The 22336-nt window shown below is 37.6% G+C and overlaps 1 protein-coding gene across 1 annotated transcript; it reads right to left on the bottom strand.

Moving 5' to 3' along the window:
• Positions 1-1401: 1401 nt before the first annotated feature.
• On the bottom strand, positions 1402-17685 carry LOC129263200 (transcription factor HIVEP3-like). The gene has a single exon (XM_054901121.2). It carries the CDS (start codon positions 17592-17594, stop codon positions 10497-10499), a length of 7098 nt encoding a protein of 2365 aa, XP_054757096.2. The 5' UTR covers positions 17595-17685; the 3' UTR covers positions 1402-10496.
• Positions 17686-22336: the final 4651 nt, after the last annotated feature.

Below are 22336 nucleotides of genomic sequence, written 5' to 3'. Positions count from 1 at the left end.
AAATATATTCATCACGGGGCGTTGTTTCAAAAATATTTCCAATTTTTATGATAAATCTTTAATAAACAGTGACATTGGTTGGCTGATGCTGGGCCATGTTACCATGGTAGTTACCATAACTGTACCACTTTATGAAACAGGCCCCTGAGCAAAGATTTTTTTTGTTTCCTTTTTTATCAGAGCACTAGCATTCTCTTTACCCCAATTCCTTATCCAAGGTAATCGCATCACTTTTCAAACTTGATACAAAAAAATTGCATTTATTTTGCTGGCCCCAAAGTAGTTGAAAATTACTACGTATAAGGGAGTAAGATGGGTGTAAATACCATTTTAGTCATATTTGACAGTTTCTAGTTATATTACAGTGAAACACTGTCGTTTCTGATGAGCACATAGTAAATGGCTGGAAGAAAGGATAAGTTAATTGCCTTTTTTTAAAAGTCATATTTGATTATTTTCTAGTCACATTTGACTGGCATATGACTCGACATTGTACCCAGTGGACTCGTCATCCTGAAAGTAGCTTGTTTTTTAATTGAAGAGTATGCTTGAAACAGACAAGTTCAGCTATGGTGCAATAGATGAGGGTTTGTTGATAAATTGTCATGGGAACTACAAAAAACATTCTTTAAAGTTTCAGATTAAAAGGAAAACAGTTTATCAGAATACAAAGCATTTACGTAGATATCCAATGTGAATATTGATTTGACTTGGAACTATTTATGATTTACACAAAATGTAACTAGATAGCATCTCCCTAAACATAATTGTGATTCTAAATACAATTGTTGATGCCATTTAAGTGTATTGATCTTTGGCAATGTCATTTAACTTGTTCCCGGGTTTTGTTTCATAAAGTTATGCACAACTTTTCACACAACTTCATGAAATATTTAAAAAAACTGTTGATTATTCCCATGTGCTTGAGTTGAAATCTGATCTTTTCAGATAAAAACAACTCTGATTTACAAGCATCTAAAAGCAAATTTAATATTCATATATATTCAATTATCATATTTACAAGATAATAGATATTCAGTCCAACTTTCATGAAACAAAATTTGGTAGAACATGTTATCAGTAGTGAGTAAATGTGCGTAACTTTCAATTTCAAACAACTTAGTTACTCTCCAAACATTGGTCTTTTTTTTGCTGAGTGCTCAATAATAAAGTGTCAACAGAATGAAGATTGGCTAATAGGAATTTAAAATGGACTAGATGTGGACAAAAATAGAATAAACAAATGCGAGAGATTAAATATAGATTTCTGATAGACTTATACACAAAAAGTATTTAATGTAATGAAAGTCAATAGTCTGGGCATATAGAATATGTACATTTACAATAACATAATGTAATTTTAAAAGATCTACATACAAACATATCTAAAACAATTATACATTGGAGTATACATTCATCTTTTATTGTTTGATTATGAAATTGTACTTTAGCGTTACCAAAGCGGCCATAATGCTATAGTCTTTGGTTCAGCATTTTCAAAGCACAATTTCTAATTTACCTTGCGCATCTTATATTGGCATAGTTTCTATTACCTACAAAACATCAATGATCAAAAACACTTTTAGAAAGTACTGGAAACCCAAATTTGAGAAAAGAAACGGTAAAATATGAAATGATATTAATGACAAAATGAGTTAAATCAGTTAATAAAAACAAATCTGACACAACATTACATTTATCCAAAGTCAAACAACCACTCCCATGCACTTATTGAATAGTCATATGCACATTTACATTTTGAAAAAGTGACACAAAGAAATAAATATTTCAGACTGGAATGAAGCCTACCATAAAATGAGCTCATTGGCAATGTAAAAAATGCTTAATAGTCTTACAAATATAATGATATATAGTACATGGCCAATACGTTAAATAGAAAGAACACATTCTGGCTAACAAAATGAAACACAAATTTACTTTCTAATATATAATGGAATGATTTTGAAAAAAAAAATGTTTATAAAGATATGCCAGAAATATTTAGTTTTAATGTGATATAAAACTGACATATCTAGCATTCAATTCACAATATCCTTTTTTTTCAATGCATTTTTCAAATATTTTACTAATGTCAATAATAAAATTCCTTGGCTGATGATTTTGATTTTTTTTCTTGGAATAATAATTAATTCAGGTCCAGTAATGAATGATTATTGAAATCAACATTAAATTGATTTAAATTCTACTTTTTGCTGCTCAAAATTAGACTAGTAGAATGAATCTTCAACATAATTTTTGACAAATACATGAACAAGAAAATGCTTAAATAAATGTAAACTTTTGTCCCAAAATATCCAATAAATTTTCACAAGTAAGGTGGAAATTAAATCCAATATTTTGGAGGAAATCAACCAAGTCCAAAGGATATCTAATAAGTATTATAGTTTTAATTTTGACTTTTTGTTTTGGTTCAAAATAAATAAAACCAAATTTGTTAAAAATATCAGAATTTGTATCTTTGTGAAAATAAATCTTGAATTTCCTCAGACAATTAAAACCGAGGAAATATGGAGCAAATACACAAATAAAAAGCATATGAAAGATGAACCAAAAAACAAAAAAGTTGGGAGTAAAAGTATCGTCAAACTTGATGATTCATTTTCAAATCTTATTTTAAATTAAGATATGAGTTAAAGCCAAATTGAGTGAAAAGAAAAAACAACTTGTCAAATATCCTTTGTTCCAAATAGGACTGAAAAAGGGGTCATAGAAAGGTTTCATTTTGGACAGTCCTTCATGACATCTTAGTGTTGAAACTGACAAAGTTTATAAAACAACAAACTAAAATAATGAATGATCACTTCAACTTGAAAATACCCATTTCATGAGTGAAAAATATTTCCTGCAAGCAATTTTTATACAAAAGATGTCAATCTCCAAGGGGTAAAAGCATTAAATATCGTTAACTTCCATGATGGAATATAAAAAACCAAGAATAAGAAACGGGTCAAAATTTGATGGATCAGGAACTGAAATGTTTCCTTCATTAAAAAAAAAAAAAACTTTCATAACCTGTATATTTGTAACTCTACCTATTTACCTTGTGCGCATAATGCCATGTAAAAATAGCACAGAACTCCTTCTTAGAATAATATGAAAAATATCAAATACCTGCCTATTTCTTTGTCATACTTTCACGCATATGTATTTTCATTATCATTCCTGTAATAAAAGGAAATCATTTCAAATATCATTCACATATTAAATCAATCACATTCATAGTACATTTTCAAGAGTAAGTTGAGTTGCTTTCAACAACACAGGCTCAATGTCATTTCTATGGTATACAACTGTACACTTTTAAACACAATATAGATTTTTACATCCATTTCAAAACCATGTTTGCCTCCTAGTTATCAAAACAATTTGCAAAACAACTATGTATACAGCAGCAAGAAATATAAATTATCTCACAAATGATTTTTCTAAATGTTAGAAATAAAAATTCAATATATTTATGAATATTTAAGAAAACGGATATTCAAATTTGAGAGCCTAAAAATATCAAATATCTTACGAAAGCGACTAATTTCAATTATATATTACATAACCTTGTGATTCACAATAGGTGATATCATAAGCTGTATGAACTGTTAAAATCCAAGTGCACGTGTCCTTAAATAGAAGTATTTGTCTTCAGTATAACAAATATCAACAAAAACATACCTAGAACTTTCCATTAACAATACATATTTTTAAAGAAAAAAATCCCTTTAAAAAACATTGTTGATTACGACAAATAATTGATTTTGTCACCCAATTCTTTGCTAGCATTAAAACATATTTTCAACAAATTAATCCAACCATTCACTCTCACTAATACCATTGTTAAAGCAGATTTACTTTTCTACAAATTGATAGGTTACCAAAATATTTCTGAAACAATTCTATATCATTATAAATCAATATTTTCATATCTAAAAATGACAATAAAATTTGATGGGATCCATTTGCAATATCAAACCTTTAGTTGGTATGCTCATATACATGCAAACATGTATTTTAAATACATTTTTGCAATATAATCTTTTTTTTTCTCCATATATATATTTTCCTCTTTTTGTGCACTCCAGATGTTTTGTTGTTTTGATTAAGGCAGATGTGAATATAAGCATAACATATGAAGCATTGTCAGATTGTTTTGTCAACCTTAGAAAAGGCGATAGTATACAAATACCACGCATCATTCGGGGCATAAGTACAAATTATACGCACCAGTTATCTTAGGAATAGTTATAGCATATCTGAGGCATGATTCGAACTGTTTGAAAATTTACATGTGTGGGTAATTATTTAATAATTCTGATTTATTGATCATGATTTATTGATCATTCTGAATCCCAAGAAAAATGATAAGTATTATATATGTTATAGTGATGTGGATCCACATAATTTGATTAACCATCCTCACCTAAAAACCATGGCAAGTCAATAGAACTGCATGCAGTCATTAGTACCAGTTATAACCCCCTTTGCATGTTAGACAAAAATAAATGACTGGTCATGTTATATATTTCAGCCGATCACTTGATAAGGATCCATATCACTTTCATAGATTCAAACAATCGTCTCCATATAAAGAGTTAATGATTTAAATACCAACACTGAATCACAAGTAAGCAAAGAGTTCTTCCAACTCACATAATAGGAAAAGGGAAAGAGGAAAGATGGACAGAACAGGAAGAATCATAAAAAATTGGATTAACAGCACATCAGAAAATATCTTCGCTATTTGTTGAAGGAGAATATAGACTGAAGTGGCAGGAATTCAAGACCTGTTTTATTATTGAATATCAAACAATTTTGAATGATTAGAAATAACAGAATCAAGCACTGATCACTGCCAACGAGCTGGTTTGGGGATACCTCTCCTATGCACTAAACCTGGACCTCGAGATTTCACCAGAGATTCTAGACTGATAACGCAGCGTATGACCCTGGATCTAGTTGGCAAATGAAATATTGAAGAAGAAATTGAGATAGGAGCCCCCGAGACATCCTGCATAACACACTATTCATGTAAATATAGAAATGGACAAGTCACAAACATGCAGGTTTCTCTATTGAAGGAGTAGATAAGGATCCATGATTTCTGCTCGAGTAGAATCAATGCAAGAGAAACTTTCATTTTACTAAAGAGAGAGAGAGAGAGAGGGATAACGATACAGAGATGTGAGATAGAAGAGAATATAAATTTACAAGACTTGAGTGATTATTAGTGATCAGTTTTTACTATTTTCCTAATTAAATTTTCATTTTGATTTTTTTTCATTCTGATTATTCATTTAAATTCAAGCCCAATAAGATGGAGAAAAAAGCAATTGGTGCATTGCTTCAGAGAGCAGATTGCTTGTTAGGAGCAGACAACATACTGATTCATGACATAAACATATCACGGTTAAAGTCAAATTTCTGAAAAATTTACCCATTTATTGCCAGAAATAAGCCCAAATCAAAGAATATGACCACACAACACTTTTTGTGAAACCATGTTGCATGTTAACCACGTAACAAGTATATGATCTTAGATTATTTATGCAAGGTATGAAAAATGAAGATGGATATCCGAAGCAACATTCTCCAACAACATCTACCTTTTTATCAGCCTCAAAATAGATGTTACAGTTCCTTTGCCTGCCCACGCTATTTCCTCCCTTCGCTTACAGACCAATTTTCTTCGCCCCTCTGGAGAATGAGGCAATTACAGTTTCCCCCAAGTAGAAGAAAAAGAAATTTGCTTTGCAGGGAAAATTGTCATTCTATTTCAAGAGCTCACAACGAATTGGCATCTTTCTCATCCAAGAGGGAATATTAAATGATAGTTTGGATGTTTTTTTTTTCTTGGCAGAAAGGAATGTCAGATTTTTTTGGGTATTTTTCGTTTTTGTTTTTACAGACATCATTTCCCCGATCACTTTGTGATTTATTTGGTGTTAGAGAGTGGTTGAGTAAATCTTGGGGAGTAAACAGGATGATTCCAATTAAGAAGAAAACAAGGGCATTGGATTACGAAGTGAAAAGGAGAAAACAAATCAAGCATACACTTAAAATGCTATGTTGGAAATATAAATAGATTGAAGAATATTACAAAGAAAGATAAGGGAAACCTTTGAAAATGGAGGACAAATGACCCAAGAGGGCAAAAAATGTAAGATGAAAATGGAAGGCCTGAGAGAGGGAAAGCAAGAAGGGATATAAACTGAAAATGTGAACTGTGATCAAGGTGGGAAATCATTGTCAAACAAAAAAAAAGGATATCAAACTAAATAAGAACAAAATTTCAATTAGCTTCCCCATATCACTTCCCAAACTGAATGCACTACAAGAGAGCAGGGAATGAAAAATCAATTTAAAATAAGATGAAGAGAGAACAGGAATCCACGTTCGGAACAGGTCTTGCAGTGAAGGACAAAGAATGCCACACACATTCAACTATTTCTCAACAGAAAATATCCCACCAATTAATGATGCTGCCATGTTCCTTATTTAACTAAACAATAATTTTTTCCACTCTCAGCAAAAATGAGGCAGGAGGAAACCCAATCAAACTCCCCCCCCCCCAAAACACGGCTTGAATTCCTTGCCTCTACAGCTTGAAAATGACATCCCGCAATCACTAATTTTCATCACTGTCTCACAGATTTGAGGTGAGATTAGGGCAAACAAGAGGTTTCGTATAGGAAGATGATCACCGCAAGCTACGACATTCACGTGAGAGAAGGGGAAGGGAAACAGGGCTGGATAATATACAAAGAGATAGGGAAAGGGAGAGAGAGAGGGAGAGAGACAGACAGACACAAAGAGAGAAATATGTGTGAGTTGGAAGGTTTACCTGTACATGCATACCTACATGTAAAATCAAATGTTAAATTTCTGTAATTTTTTATGATTTCTACCAAATTTTCCTTTGAAAAACACCAAGAAAAAGCAATAACAGCTGCCCCAAAAAAATCCATCATTAGTGAGGATGGCTGCCTCTTGCATTACACAAATTTATCTAGTAAGTGACTGCTTTTTTGCAAAAATTATCACCAATATATCCACCCTAAATAAACACAAAACATTGTGTTAATTCTGACAATACTTTACAGAGGATGTGGTGCCTAGCCCCTATCTTTTGTGTGTACCATGAATATGCCCTTGTTGCTTTAATATTGGTGGCATTCTGTCTGATATCAATACTAAGATAGCCAGGAATATATAAATCATTCAAATTCTCCAGAAAAAAAGGAAAAATCCAAGCTACGGATCAGACCGCACTGGCCAAATACGCATGCACAAGAATATATCACATGGCCTGGTGTTGGAGATACATCTGCGGATAATGCAAAAATGTACATTTGGGGGTTTTCTATCAACTCCAGTGAAAGGGGCTAAGCACCAGAACCATACCATCTCTGACTACAAAAACCAGTAATATCCGTACACCTATTACAAATCTCTAGTTCTTCACCATAAAGCCTTCTAATTTGTGCAAAAATAGCTTCATCTGACATATAAATTTGACATCCGATCACATACAACAACATCTAATAAAGTTCCCAATACTGTTTTCCAACCCTACTTAGGCCAATCCGCTATTTCGGTAGGTCAAAAGTATTTTTTTCTTCCATTTACATATCTGTATATATGTTTATATGTATATATATCTATGTATATATATATATATTTCTATTTCTCTTTCTAAACACAGTCTAAGGCAACAAATTTTTGTGAGCTAGTTACTTTTTGTTATAGATTTTAAGTGACTAGGCAAAACTACACACTGTATAAAAATATTTTTTATGTTCATATAGCAAGTCTCATTTTGTTTTCTTCAAATTCGCATCATAATAAACATGTAACAGTAGACTACCCTGTCAGGATCCCTTCATATCTAAAATGTCCACGTCAAAGCCATAACGATATATTTGTCTGCAAACATAATGCTTCATCTTCCACCTGGTGGGTGTTTCATAAAGCTGTCCGCAAGTTACAAGCGACGTTACAAACGACTGGTGATCCTTTTCTTGTGGTAAATGAATGCAAATTTTCACCGGTGTTGATTTAGCTTCTGAGAAAGGATCACCAGTCATTTGTTCAGTCGCTCGTAACGTACAAACAGCTATATTAAACACCATCCTTTGTATCGACTATGGTATATGACATTTTCTTAATATCATCAACGGTGAACTGGATGAGGATTTGTAAGACAACTTTCTTAAACAATACTTAACCTTAAGTAAGACAGAGAAATCTTATTTTCTTTGGTACATTACCTCAAGTTTCCTTTCAATTTCTAAATGTGTTATCATAGGTCTCAATCCTGAGAATTAATATTAGACTGTACCACTGAACTCAGCAGAGTGAGTTCAATGGTTAGCCCTACACAACATCAATAATAAAAGAAATCCTTCCTTTAATACATCGTTATGTCATTACCCCATTATCATTTCATTTATGTAGCACTCAGAAATATGGTGCATGGCAGTGCCAGTCCGCAGACAGATAATTATACCGATTTCAAATTAAATAGGTTTTACTTAAATCCATGCCAATTTTAGCCCTTTTCCGCTATTCATAAGCTGATAGCAAAGAAAATGCTACAAAATAATAAGAATTAAGGAGTGGGGGGGCATTTTGAATTGTGGTTAACAGGAATCAGGCAAAAATTGTTGAAACCTGGAACAAGTTCCAATTAGCGAGAAGATATTGTCAACCTTACTGGAAGTTAGAGTATTGTTTTGTGTTGTCTCAATGAACAAAAAAAGATGTCATATATCACGATATATATTTGAGTCGGCGTAAGTAGTATAAAGCAGAACATCCCTAACCCCTTACCTGCATCACTAAGACAAGACATATCCGATTCAATGTATGTCTGCTATTAAGTACTTCTGCCCGTGTTAGATTAATAGTGTGGAATATACATCGAAATGTACATCCGCCCATGATAGAAACCTAGCAGATTAGTCGCTGGTTCTTTAACATATATACACTAACACCAAATTTACAGTGAACACATATATAATCCACTTCATTATTTCTATACATGAATACTTGGCAATGACGTAGTGATGCTCTCTATTTTTACACGGAATTTTAAGTAGTGTTGTAGTGGATTACACAGCAGCATTGTGTATTTTTTCGAATATTCTAAGCCACGGAAAAAAAAGGATTAAAAAAAGTACTACACTTTTCTATTAAATTGTTTCAGTATAATATCAAATGATTATTGCTATCACACTATTGGTTAGCCTCTACCTACACTGAACACCACTTAAAATCAAGCTGCATAGGGTGTATTCTGCATGGATTTCGATAGAACCTTGGAACGTCAGGAAATACTATCAACATATCCCATTGTGGGATAGAAGGGAAAAAAAGAGACAAAAATTCACAATTTGGCACATGACAACGATGTGGTCAATACAATATTTTGTCAATGTCACTGCATGCATTGTGAAAGGTAGCCTTGTCAATATACATGAACCGAATGAAGAGAATTAATGTTGGCACACACCTATGAATGTAAGCTTAACGACCAACCACCTTCTACAACAATAGAAAGAGTTTCTTATTCTGGCAAACTATTTGAGAAAAAAAAAAGTATTTGGCAATAGAAAAAAAAAAAAAAAACATATATATATTAAAAATGTGTGTTCCTTTGCAATGTCAGTTTTCAGTCAAAGTAATTATATCACATGAAAGAACTGAAACTTCTTTTAAATGAGAATAAAAAACATATTGGTATAGTTGTAGTAAATGCCAGAACTGCAAAATCATTCTGAATGTCAGAAAATTCAACAGTTCTAATCTTCAAGGAAAATCAGTTTCACATAGAAACACTGACCTGACACCAATCAAAGCAGAAAATAACAAAGTGATATACCTCAATTGGTACAGCAAGGTATGCATGAATAAAGTAAGAAAATTTGATTTCCCTGGTTTGTTATCTTGAAGCACTTTGTCAGAGTTTGTAATGCTGTTCTCCTTGTCTTAAAATCTGCGAACCTGATCTGCGACCACTGTCCTTGCGATTTCATGATTTCTGAGTCCACTTTGCGTATATTCTCATGAAGTAGTTATATGTTCTTGTGATGATAATGAAAATACTTCTCCACTGTTATGCAGAAGATCCAATGAACTTCATAAATTCTAAACAATTACACAACACAAATCCATGCAATTTCCATAGCAAATAGAATTAAATTGAGGGCTTGATGATGATGATGATGAGCACAATTCAAGTATTCCAAAAATGTTCTTTCTAATTCAAATGATGACAATGATATCCACAACATATTCAATTGAGACGCTCACAAAATCACATTCCATACTCCATAGCAGTAAATTCTACAAAGAAGTAAAAGGATTTAGCTTTTCACAACACTTCCACATGAAACAAAAGATGTCCTTGTCGCAGAAAAAAAGCAGTAGAGGTAAGTTTTATCCCAGCAGTATTACGAGTAAGTTGAGAGGGGGGGGGGCAAATCTCATGATTTTCCCTCTTCTGCTTCACTGGCACTGTCTGTTTTTTCTGAGGATGCCGGGCTGCCAGGTGCCTTTGGCTCACTTGGAGATAACATCAAACCATCATCTCCATCTGGGTGATTATGCAGAAGGTCCTGTTTGTGGGCTGGGAGCTTCCCTTGCCGTTCTAGCGTCATCAGGTGTCCTTTGGACCGAAGGTGCTTGGCCAGATGTCCAGGGATCCGGAAAGCAATGGCACACTCTTTGCACTTAAATGGCCTGGGGTTGGAATCTGAACCTGTTGTAGTAGCCAACTCTACACCCTCCACTCGCAAAAAGTGTTCCTCTGAGCGTTCATGCTTAGACAAGATATACTTGGAGGGAAAAGAGAGAGAACAGTCATGACAGGTAAAAGTTCCTTCAGTGGTGTGTATTCTGGCATGTATGCGCAGCTGGCTAGGCTTGTTGAATGCCTCTCCACACTGGGCACAGCGATGGTGACCATAGTTTCCTGTGGGCGACATTGCCAGCCTGTCCTCTGCTTTCAATCTATGCTCTTCTCCATGGTGTTCCAATGGCTGCTTATCCTTCAGATGACTCTCAGAAGAACCCGAGGATGTTGGAGAGATCAAGTCAGCATGATCTCCTTCACTGGCAATGGGAGAAGAAGCTTTCTCTTTTTCTGAATGGTAGTTGACTTTAGTCATGCCTGAACTTGATGGCAGGTGCATTGGTAAGATTGTTGGAGGTAACTGAAACATCTTAGAAGGGAGCATTGGAGACACTAACCGATGGAGTGGTCCAGGAGAAAATGGGTTCAGATGAGTTGTTGGTGATGGCATAGGAGCATTGTACATTGATGGAGATGGAGGAAGGAAAGGGGACATAAATCTCTGGAGTGGAGTCTTATCATCAGGTGCAGACCAGGTAGGAGGTTTCGCTAGGAGCAGCTGCTTGATAGCATTTCCAGAGGCTTCCATTGTTGTCCTCTGGAAGGAGCTTGCTGAAGGTATGCTTGAGGTAAAATCGGATACTGGCTTTCCATTTTTACTACTGCTTCCTTCTCCCTCATCATCTGATACAGGCTCAATGACAGGAGGAGCGGTTTCTGGCATAATCTCGAACTTGGAGCTTGGCGAGTAAAAACGCATCCTTGAGTCAGATTTTTCATGCCTTCTAATCAGGTTCTCATGTGGTTTAAATGGAACAGAATCTGGAATAGCTAAATGATCTTCATCCATTCTTGAAGATCTTGCTGACAGTTTTGTGACAACTTCATCTTGAGTATTTGTTACTCTAACTAAACCTGAGGATTCAACTGGTATTCTATTGGAGACACTTCTGTCACTTTCACGAGTTCTGCTGGCTATAACATCATCTGGCTGTTCAATATCTCTATCAGGAACATTTGCTAAAGAACCATCTTTAGTAGTATGGTCACCCTCTGATGAGCAGCTCTCTGTCGAAGAGGAACGAACAGTGATTGAAGCATTCCCAGTGGCAAGTCGATAGTGGTTGGTAGATGGAGCAAATGATTCCAAAGCAATAATATGTCCATACTTGTCTAGTACAGGAGGAGGCTGGGATTTTCTGGATGAACTTTTGTAACCAAACCCTGCCTTCAGAGTTGGAAGCTGAGATAGGCTCTGGGATTTTGTGAGTGGTGGGTGACCCCTGTCTTGACCAACATGGGCCCGCTGTCTATTGGTGAGATGTTGGGAAAGCTTGCAAACAACCTCTGACCTTGTGAGCTTGGAGGCATGCATTAGGTCATCCTTAGCATCTGCAAGATCTTGTGGCTTCAAAATTTCACTGTATGATCTCTTGAGCTTACCAGGATGGTAGACTGAATCCCCTTCAGCATTGCCATCTTGGTGTTCTTGGGGTAGATCATCAACCTCCATCTCTTCATTCATTCCATCATCCATCTCTTCCTCTTCAGAATCCTCATCTGCCGAGTCTGTATCTTCATTATCATCAGCATCAGAATACTGATGGTCATCGCCATCCTCATACACGCTTGAGTCGATGCCATGCTCATGTTCCAAGTCAGAAGGATTAATCCCATTCTCCAAGCATTTCTTTGTATGAGCTTTTGATTTCATATGCTTTGTGAGATTGCCTTTTGTTTTGAATGCAAAACTGCATACACTACACTGAAATGGTCTCACATCGGTATGGGTACGGATGTGTTTCTTCAGCATACTGGGTTTCTTGCATCTGATTCCACACTCCTGGCAGACATACTTCCCTCTGCCACGTCCTCTGACATACACATATTCTTCATTGGACTTGAAGCCTCCTTCAAAAATGGGTATCCGCTTTGGCTCCTTCCCCTTTACATGTTTCTCAATGGTGACTTCACTATCATGGGAGGATGATGGGGTTTCTTCATCCCCTGGAGTTTCTGTTGGAGTCTGAATGGGTTTACCACTTGCTTGCTTTTGAAGCTCCTCGCTGACAGCCTTGATCTTTTCTAGGGACATATTCCAGGCCGAGGAGTGCGTCAGGATACCGCCACCAGATGGACTAATGCTTGAGACAACATCTTTAATGTTTTCTTTGTTCATACCTGAGTTGTACAGCCCGAGTTGTTCTCTCCAAGAGACTCCAAGAGGATTCTTTGTGTTACCACCTGGTCTCCAGTTTGAATACATGGAAATTTTCACATTTGATCCCTGCATCACATACATAGGTTGGCTACATCTTGAGGTGCAATCAGTGACCTGAGCAACCCCTTTCATTCTGGATGAGATATTGGCATACAAGAAAGTTGGTGCCAGGGCGGGTCCACTCCCTGCCTTATTTACCTTGACACTGCTAAACCAATCAGCCAAGTCCTTTCCAAGTTTCTTGGGTGTTTTCCGTGAGCCTTGCTGCATAACTGGAGTAGATGCTTTTCCTTGTTGCATACTTGGAGTAACAGCCTTCCCTTGCTGTAAAACTGGAGTAAGAACTTTCAGTACTTGATCAGCAATTGAATTATCTCCTTTGGTAGGGAGGTCAGGTAATGATGGCTTTAATGGCTCCTGGCCGGTCAGGTTGGTAGAACTGCCTGATGGCACAATCTCATCTGTTTTCTCACAGTTATCTAGTCCATTGGATACCTCATCTTTGAAAAGCTCAAATGAAGCATCTCTTTTCCCCGAGGGTGTTTTTCCTTGAGGACTTAAGTTATCACTTGGGGTCAAAGGAGACTTTTCTGATCTTGGTGAGGAGCTTGATGGAAAACTTGGAGCATGCGATGAAGAAGGAGATGGCATGATGAAATATTTAGACTGTGGTTTACCTTCAGCAGTAGGTGTAGCTATAGGCCCAACAATCATTCCTTCATCTGATGTTGTAAGAACGCTCTTGATGCTTCCACCAGCATTATGGAAGGCATGGGCAACAAGCCGCCCCAGTTCTCTGGCAGCATCTACTGGTGTACTTGGTGTTTTAGCCTTTAGTGGTGACTGGGACATCCTCATAACAGATTCTGCAATAGACAATGCTTCAGGTGATAGCAACACCCTTGGATCAATCTTTGGGGATGGTTTCACTCCATCAGGAGTAGAAGCACCTTTGACTGCTGCTGTTAAAGGTTGTTGTAGATCAAGACTAAGCCTATGCCTAGCGGCTGCTCCAGCTCCAAATTTCATAGGTGACTTTGGAAATTTTTTACCACCTTCAGTTGGTGTGTAGGCAGGTGATCTGGCAGCAATATCAACCCTTGGGATTTTAGCTGACATGGGTGACCCCATGGACTGAATTTTTGCTGTCAAGTCCAAGGCATGAGTTTGTTCACCAGGAGTTCTCTTTGTAGGAACAGATCTTCCAGGACTCATGTTCAATCCTGGAATAGCTGGAAGATTCCTGCGTTTCTGAAGACTAGCTCTGGCACTGGTGTCGTCGAGAGCCAAGGTGAAGCTTTTCTTCTTCCTGGCAAGAGCTTCATTAACAGGCATTTGTTCCACATTCTGTAATTCTTTTGCTAGGTCACTTTTGTCCTGCAATGTTGAAGGTGCACTGGGAATCATTGGGCTGGCGAGACTCAAGGTCTTGGGTGTGAGAGGTGATCGAGGTGGAGCAACCTTTAGTAAACCCTCAGGACGAGGTGAATGTGGGACAGAAGGGCTGGCAAGTTGAAGGTCAATCCTCATATTTCCAGGAGGGGCTTGATATGAGCTCCTCATTTCTTTTGCCCACTGTGTGAGGCCAGCAGGCGAGTCTCTCTTCCCATCACCCTTTTCTGGCATGAAAGAAGTCATCTGTTGTCCTGGCAATGATGGGAACTGGGTAGGTGTATGAGGGGTTGTGGGAGTGTGTTGAATGACAGATACCCCAGGAAAATTTGCTTCCAGAGACTTCGCTGCGGGTTTTGGTGAATAGGGAGACCGAAGGGGGGTTGAGGTACCCTTCGGTAAAGAAGCATGAATCCATGGTAGTTGGTAAGCAGCTTGGTTCGCATCCGGACCAGGAAATGGTGGAGAAAACATTGGCAGCATGGAATGACTGGGTGCAGCATTAGAAAGGGGCAAACCTTTTGTAACTTCTTCTTTAATGGTTGGATGGTCATGGTGCTTCCGTGCCTTTTTCCTTGAATGATGCGATTCATGAGACCCAGAAGCATCACTCTCCGATTTGCACTTCTTACGTTTGTGAGCGGACTTTCCAGATTCAGTGTGATGATGTTTACTTTTTCCACTCTCCTTCATAAATTGGTGACTTTGAGATGTTGCAGGTAAATGTTCAGTAGGTAAGTGTTGCATCATGGCTGCATGGGGATACATGACTGGCATTGGATATCTCATGCCACCTGGTAAAGCATCTTTCAGCATCCATGGTGCAAGATGCATCTGGGCTGGAGACCAAAGGGGTGAGTACTGTTGACGATCCATGGGTAAACTCTGGCCTAGCATGCTAGCAGGTGTTGCTTGCTGAGTACGTTTGTGCTCAAGCAGTATATTCCTAATTATATTACCATCCCCTGGCACTGCCTGCTGAAGAGTAACTGGCGAGGAAGTTGGCAGCTTATGGCCTGTATTGATGCCTGCTTCCGCTGCCTTGTAAGTGAGCCCGTGCCTCGACTGACCCGTGTGCAGATGTGCGCTGTACTGGCTGCTCATAAGGGTCTGTGCTTCCCACTGTCTATCTTGATTTCCTCTAACTTCCTGCTTGCTGTCTAAATTAGTTTGCTCAGCCAACTCTGACCTTCTCTTTGTTTCCATGGTGACACTACTCTCTGCTACAGTCTTTGAGTCATTACGCACATCTAATGCGCCGCTGGCAGGTAGCTGGGGTGGGGTGCTTGTCATGCTTTCCCGATAAGAAAAACTAGGTCTTCTTGGTTTCACAGATTCCAAATCAGAATCATCTACTATAGCCTCATTTTGGGAGATGAGTTTTTGAATATGCTGCTGCAACTTGATTTGAGTGGAGGGAGAGTTTAGTGTTGGTCGTGATTTTTCTCCTCTTTCTTTTACTGAATCATTGCTTTCCTGCACAAACCTAGACTGCTCTTTAATTACTTCTTCTGACAAACCCGGAATTCCTTCCACTGGGATTTGAAAGTGGTAATGACCCCCTGATCTTACAATGTTGAAGTTCTTAAGTGGGATCATTATTTGATCTGTTGAGTTGCTCTCTGAATTAGGTGATGGTGCCTCTGATCTTTCCTGACTTGTAGAAGTTTCAGAAGGCCTGGACAATGGATTTTCATCATTGAGCTGGTTTTTAGGCCTTGACATATTAGATTCATAGTCCCTCAGATAAGACCCTTGCAAACTATCTTTTGGTTGTCTTTCCCTTGTGCCATTCAAAATGTCTGTTGAAAGTTGCGACAGCATGTGAAGGTCCCGAGAGCTACGGTTTCCAAGATGAGGTGAACTGGATATGGTCTCCCACATTCTGTTCCCAGTTTGACTGGCAATAGGGGAAGCCTGGGCCTTACTTGATGGTACAAAAGTAGGATGGCTATCTGGTACTGAGGTCCGGCCTCCATTCATAAGGGCTTGAACACTTGTCATGTTCATGCTTTTCTCTTGATCAGTTGTTAATGAGGTACTCTGCGCACAATTCTCCGCTAGATTTTTGTGTTGTTCTCTTCCAATATCCTTCCCCTCTTCGTCTGTATCTGTCTCTTCTGACCCACTCTCGTGATCAGAGTCAAATGGCTTTAAATCTGGACTCGCCCCCGAAAAGCCTGCTTTAGCTGCATGTGCATGAGATTTGCAATGTTTATAGAGGTTGCTTTTGGTCTTGAATGAGATTCCACAAGGTGTGCAGGGATAGGGGCGTTCCCCGGTGTGGGACCGGATATGCTTCTTCAGTACACTAGGTTTAGAGCATCTGCGGCCACAATAATCGCACATATGCTTTCCTTCCTTCGGACTCTGCTGACTCTCTGAATCTCCTCTTTCCTTTCGATGAGGCACAAGTTTAAAGTGTCCAAAGTCAGCCTCTTTGTTTTGATTTATTTGTTTCTTTTGATAAATCCTTATTCGATCAGCCTGAACCATCTGCGCATTGTTTGCAAACTGCATCAAATGCGATACAGCAAGATTGCTCTTCAACAATTCATTATCCTGCTTTGCTACTGCTGGCGGGGTATGGGGGGTTATGACGGGCTCCTCAGATGTGGACACATTTTGTTGATGCTGCTCCTTGCCAAAACTGTTCATGCTCGTAAACTCTTTCCCCGTAATCTCCAGCAGGGCTTCTAGAGCCTGCTGCTTCAAGGCACCCTCCTCTCCGCTCTCTGAGTTGCGCAGTACTGATACATTGGTGTCTGACTTCTGACTCCCTGAAGAAGAATGCCTCTGGCGCTTCTTTGGGCTAGTCGTCACACTCTCTTTGGCAGCTTTGCTTGGTGAAACTGAACATTGATCTTGTATGGCCTTTGACATACGCGCCCTTCGCTCCTTTATGATGTCATACTTGTCCTTGTAAACCACATCTGGAACCGGTTCTTTCACAATGTTCCCACCAAGTTTTTCTCCAACGTCCTTGAATTCTTGTTTCAGAACGAGTTCTTGAACCTGCAATGGACCAAGGGTTTCGGGCGTGAGCTTGTTCCGTTTGTCTTTCTGGGCTTTGGCCTCTCTCATTTGGCGTACCCTGTCTGTGATCTTTACTTTCATGGCACTCTTGTACTTAGATTTGTTCTTTCCATGATGCCGTCTGCCCTGGTGTTTCTTGTCTTCTTGGGTACTCTGGGATGGATTTGAGATGACATCTGTAGTGAAACAAAAACAAAAGAGAGATAATATGTTAAGTATACACAATATTCACAATTTTGATATGATAACACAAAATACATGTACATAATATGAATTAAGATATACATACATGTACTATAATAAGAGTGAATTGTGCACCTCAATGGAAGTAAAAAAAAAAAAAAAAGAGAGAGACCAACTTTAAAGGATGGTGCAAGTACAATAGCTGTATTTCATTTTCTGTATCATCAAGGAAATTCAGTTAAGTCTTGTAGTACTGAAACAATGTAACAAAACAATGCTTAAATGATATCATTGGGTATAAAGTATCACAGAAGTTGAGAAGAAGGGGGGGGTGGGAGTGACCAACTGGAAGATTAAGTTCCATCCAATATGTGGTAGTAAGCACCAGGCCTGGTAAGCACTTAAAACCACACCAATTACAAGTGTTATAATAATAAGGAAATGTTGCATTATCCTGGTCAACTTTAAAATAACTGAAATAAAATTCTTAATTATGAAATCCAAATTTGTTCAGTTTATCAAAAAACACACTTCATGGGTGTTTTAATTCTTGCAACTGTTTGAAATTTCTCCAACATGGCTACATTAGAGCAATTCTCACATTCATGTTTATGGCAAAGGAAAGGCAGAAAGCAAAATATCATGTTTAATCAATCCTCACATATTAAATTTTCATTCAACCATGATGACCAAGGTTATTCAAATTCCACAAATTGGTGCTTATTAAAAGCTCCCAATCTGCAAGGTTTTCACACTTTACCCCTGCATTTACACTTGGGTAGGGATTTTAGAATGTGATACTAGTACAATGGGGGGGGGGGGAGGTACAGGTCTGCACTTGAAAATGCATTGATATGTTCAAAGAGAAAGTCCCTTTCCAACTACAGCTTAACTCTCCAAAAACCACTAACTACCACAGGTCCATATGTGGTTAGAAATGAAAGTCAATTGTAATTCCCATATGAAAACCCTACAGATCCCTGATATAGGAATAAGCATAATGGTTTCTAAAAAGAAATGATACCCATGTAACAATTATACAAATCTTGATTAATCCTAATAAGTAATCTCATAACACAAAGAGAATGGTAGCCTGTGGCGGGATATAGAATCTATTAAGTAGAATTCTTCATCTCGTAATCATACATGGGTAAAGAAGAGTCTGGATCAGATATATGGTTGGTATAGAAATTATAGAAAATTCATTGAATATAACCATGGGATGGATTTAACTAACAATTCCCTGATTTGACAATAAGACTGAGATCTTCTTATCATTATCTTATATCAATTTACTATTACCAAAAAAAAAAAAAAGGTGGTTTTCTGTCATGTGGCTAATGAGAGTCAGACAACGATATCGTGAAACAGCAAGTTAGACTATTAAGGCCTCATGAAGCTAAGCATGGCGTGCATAGATCTATAATACTGTTGTGAATCTGAAGACAGCATTAAACTTTGCTGAGCTCAGGGTCCACCCAGTTTCGACGCACTCCTTCATTTGTGACATACAGTGAAACCCGTCTATCAGGACCATCCAAAGGAGACGAGAAAGGTGGTCTGTATTAACATGTGGTCCATAGGGACAGGTTCATCCAATACATATTTCAATGGGGAAAACTATTCATAGGAAACCAAATGTGCGGTCTCCATAGACAGGTCACAGGTGGTCTTTCTATAAAGTTTCTATACAGCATCACGTTGAAGCAAATTTGGCTGTCTTCGCAATTTTAATCTTTTAGCTGCGACAAAGCTACAGTTATATGGGAACACACCAAGTTTTTTCTCTCTCTCCTTATTTTTTCCTCCTAAAGGAGCATGCAGTAGACAATACAGGAAACCAAGGAAAACATGATGACAAGCAGAAAGGGGAAACAATCTATTTACAACATGTCCGTGAGTCACAAATACATAGTCGTCAAGACATGCAGCAGTAAATCCCCTCCCACACATACATCGAATACTCAAATGTCTCAAACCTCCTGGATTAAAAAAAAACTTAGATCAATATCAAATAAATAGGATAGAATCTTTCATAGACCTAATAACAAAAAGTACAAATTTCAAAAGCATACATACAGTACATGTAGTTCTATTGAATAAATCTTGAAGAAAGTATTTCCTAGTATATCATTACACATGAAGCCTATCAAACAAGCAAGGAAAGGTCCAAAATAATTCTAATATATCTTTAAGAAAATGTTTTCCTAGTATTACACAAATTATCATTAGACATGAAAACCTAATGATGAAAGAAGAGGCAAACATGATCAAAACAAAATATTGCAATATTACTTTAAGCTTCATCTTTTTGACAACTTTTTCCCCTTCAAGAAAATTTGGTAGACTTTGACTGAAAATGAGAAGTAAGATGGGGCAAGAACGAGATGGGATAAGGGAGAAGAAATGAAGATAGCAAATCCTCACTTTCATCAATGTAACATTTGCTTGTTTTCAAAGAATATGGTCATGGTACATGTACTTCTCAGCCTAAAGTCCAAAAACCTTTTAAAAAATAAATAAAACTAAAAGATTGTTCCATGCTGATACGAAGATGAAGATATGAGCAGAAAATAAAAATGGAAGAACAAATTAGAAGTAAGCTGGATGAAAATTATAAATAACACCACAAAGGCATTCCAGAGTTCAGAGCATATTTCTTCGAGCAGCCAAGGTTAAGTTTATACTTCCTGAATTCCTGCATTGCCATGGAAACAGCCCTTTTCGGGTCACCTCTTTTTTCAAGGCTGAATTCTGAAAAGTACACTCTTCATTCTGAGTCTGTCTGTCTGTCTGTGTCTCCATTGCTGACATCTTTCCCATATTTTTCAGCTAACACTCCACAAATGTTCGGGTTCGAAATTGAGACATCAAGTCATATCCGACTTCTGAAGGATGTTTCATTAATATCCCTCGATAATGTTGGCATTTACTTGCTCCAATTCTACACGGACCATTTCATAAAATTCAATCATTGGCAAGGTTCAAGCAATGAATGTACGATCAAAACTAGCAAGTGAGTCTAATACCCCTTTCATAAACCCAATAAAACACAATTATGCGGCTAATAGCAGCATAATTTGGTCGTAAAATCAGAGGAGGACAAGAGTTATCCGCATTATTCTGATGCTGCTATTATCCGCATAATAGCGGCATCGGGACAAGATTTTGAGTTTATGAACGTATTTCCAAATAATGCGGATAATTGCCATGGTGAGGTCACAAGGTCACCCTTTTCCAACACAACCGCATTGGAGGGGGCGTGTCCAGTTGTCATGACGATTATCCGCCTTTTTCAGGACGGGCGCTCGTAAAAATAATTTATGGAGTTTGTGAACGCAATTTTTATTGAATTATCCGCATTACTCTTAGGCGGCTAATTGGAGGATATGTTTTATTGGGTTTATGAAAGGGGTATGAGAAAATGGTATGTAATTGGCTAGTGCTCAACAAATTTGTCACAAAACAGTAGCATTTGTCATTCATTGTGGTTACTGAAACCTGACCCCAGCACATTATTTATTGTGCAGTCCACTTTTGATGTTTTATGCTCTCCTGCGAAGAGAGTGTGTGCAAAATCAAAATACAAAGAATGAAGTAAGACTACATTCATCTAGTTAACTCATAAGACTGTAGCAAGCCAGTAGCTACAGTACCATGCTAGATGATTGTGAACTTCAAGGTCGTTTCTAAAATTTACAAATGGTTTTGGCCATTTTTTCTTATCGATAATCTTCGGATATCCTTTTTATTAACAATATATATGTGCTCTGGTGGATGCAATAGGACACAATATCTTAATCGGTAAATTCCAAATATAAGGTTTCTAAATTTATTCAGATTTACAGTTGAGGACAAATCCCTGAATCCAGATCGAGTGCCTCACGGCAAAAATGACATTTCAAGTACTGCATTATTCTGCTTATATATCATAGTCTTCAAATAAGTTGTTTACTTCAAAAGAGAAGCGTACAGAGACTTCTGGCCTACATGACTTATCCCCCTTAATTGATTGATCAATCACACGCCTTATAATGAGAAACTTGTCTTGGCATTTTCTCACTGAATTACTTCCATGGGTTTCCTGTGATAACCCCCCTCCCCTTCCCCACCCCCACTCACTACGAAACTGTGCCAATACTTTTTCTCCCCACCTCCATGAAATGTTCCTACGTATTCCCGAGATCTCATTCTGTTTCCTATGTTGTCAACATGCCCAGTGAAGAAGCGTGCATAGAGCCAAGTATCGAAGTCATGATTCCCTGCAGTTTTTATCGCCCCATCGTGCCAAATACAGCGACTGCCCCCCCCCCTGGTCTATCTAACATCTGATGTAAATTCGTTCAGCATATTAAAGAGATTTCTTAGAATCTTGAGCGCATGGGCTTATATTTCTCTAGTCTCTACGCTACATTATTCCATTTCAAATAAGATGTTATTGTGGGCAAACTAAAAGCAATTTTGGGGGCAAACGGTTCATAGTGGCTGAAAACATTTTACCACATCAGCATGTTAAAAATATTTCTGCCAATACACTAAATGGACATAGGGGGCTATTTTCAATTTTAAAGAAAGTAGCATTTTATGGAATTGATGTCACATTACGAAAGAAGGAGACGATTGCTCACAATTATTGTAAC

Source organism: Lytechinus pictus, chromosome 1, assembly GCF_037042905.1.
Source record: "Lytechinus pictus isolate F3 Inbred chromosome 1, Lp3.0, whole genome shotgun sequence".
Lineage (NCBI taxonomy): Eukaryota > Metazoa > Echinodermata > Echinoidea > Temnopleuroida > Toxopneustidae > Lytechinus > Lytechinus pictus.
Note: the sequence above shows the minus strand (reverse complement) of the source record. Positions and strands in the feature narration are given on the sequence as shown.

What these genes read in the sequence shown, in the direction of transcription:
- LOC129263200 (XM_054901121.2), bottom strand. Translation starts at nt 17,594, where the DNA reads ATGAAAGTAAAGATCACAGACAGGGTACGCCAAATGAGAGAGGCCAAA.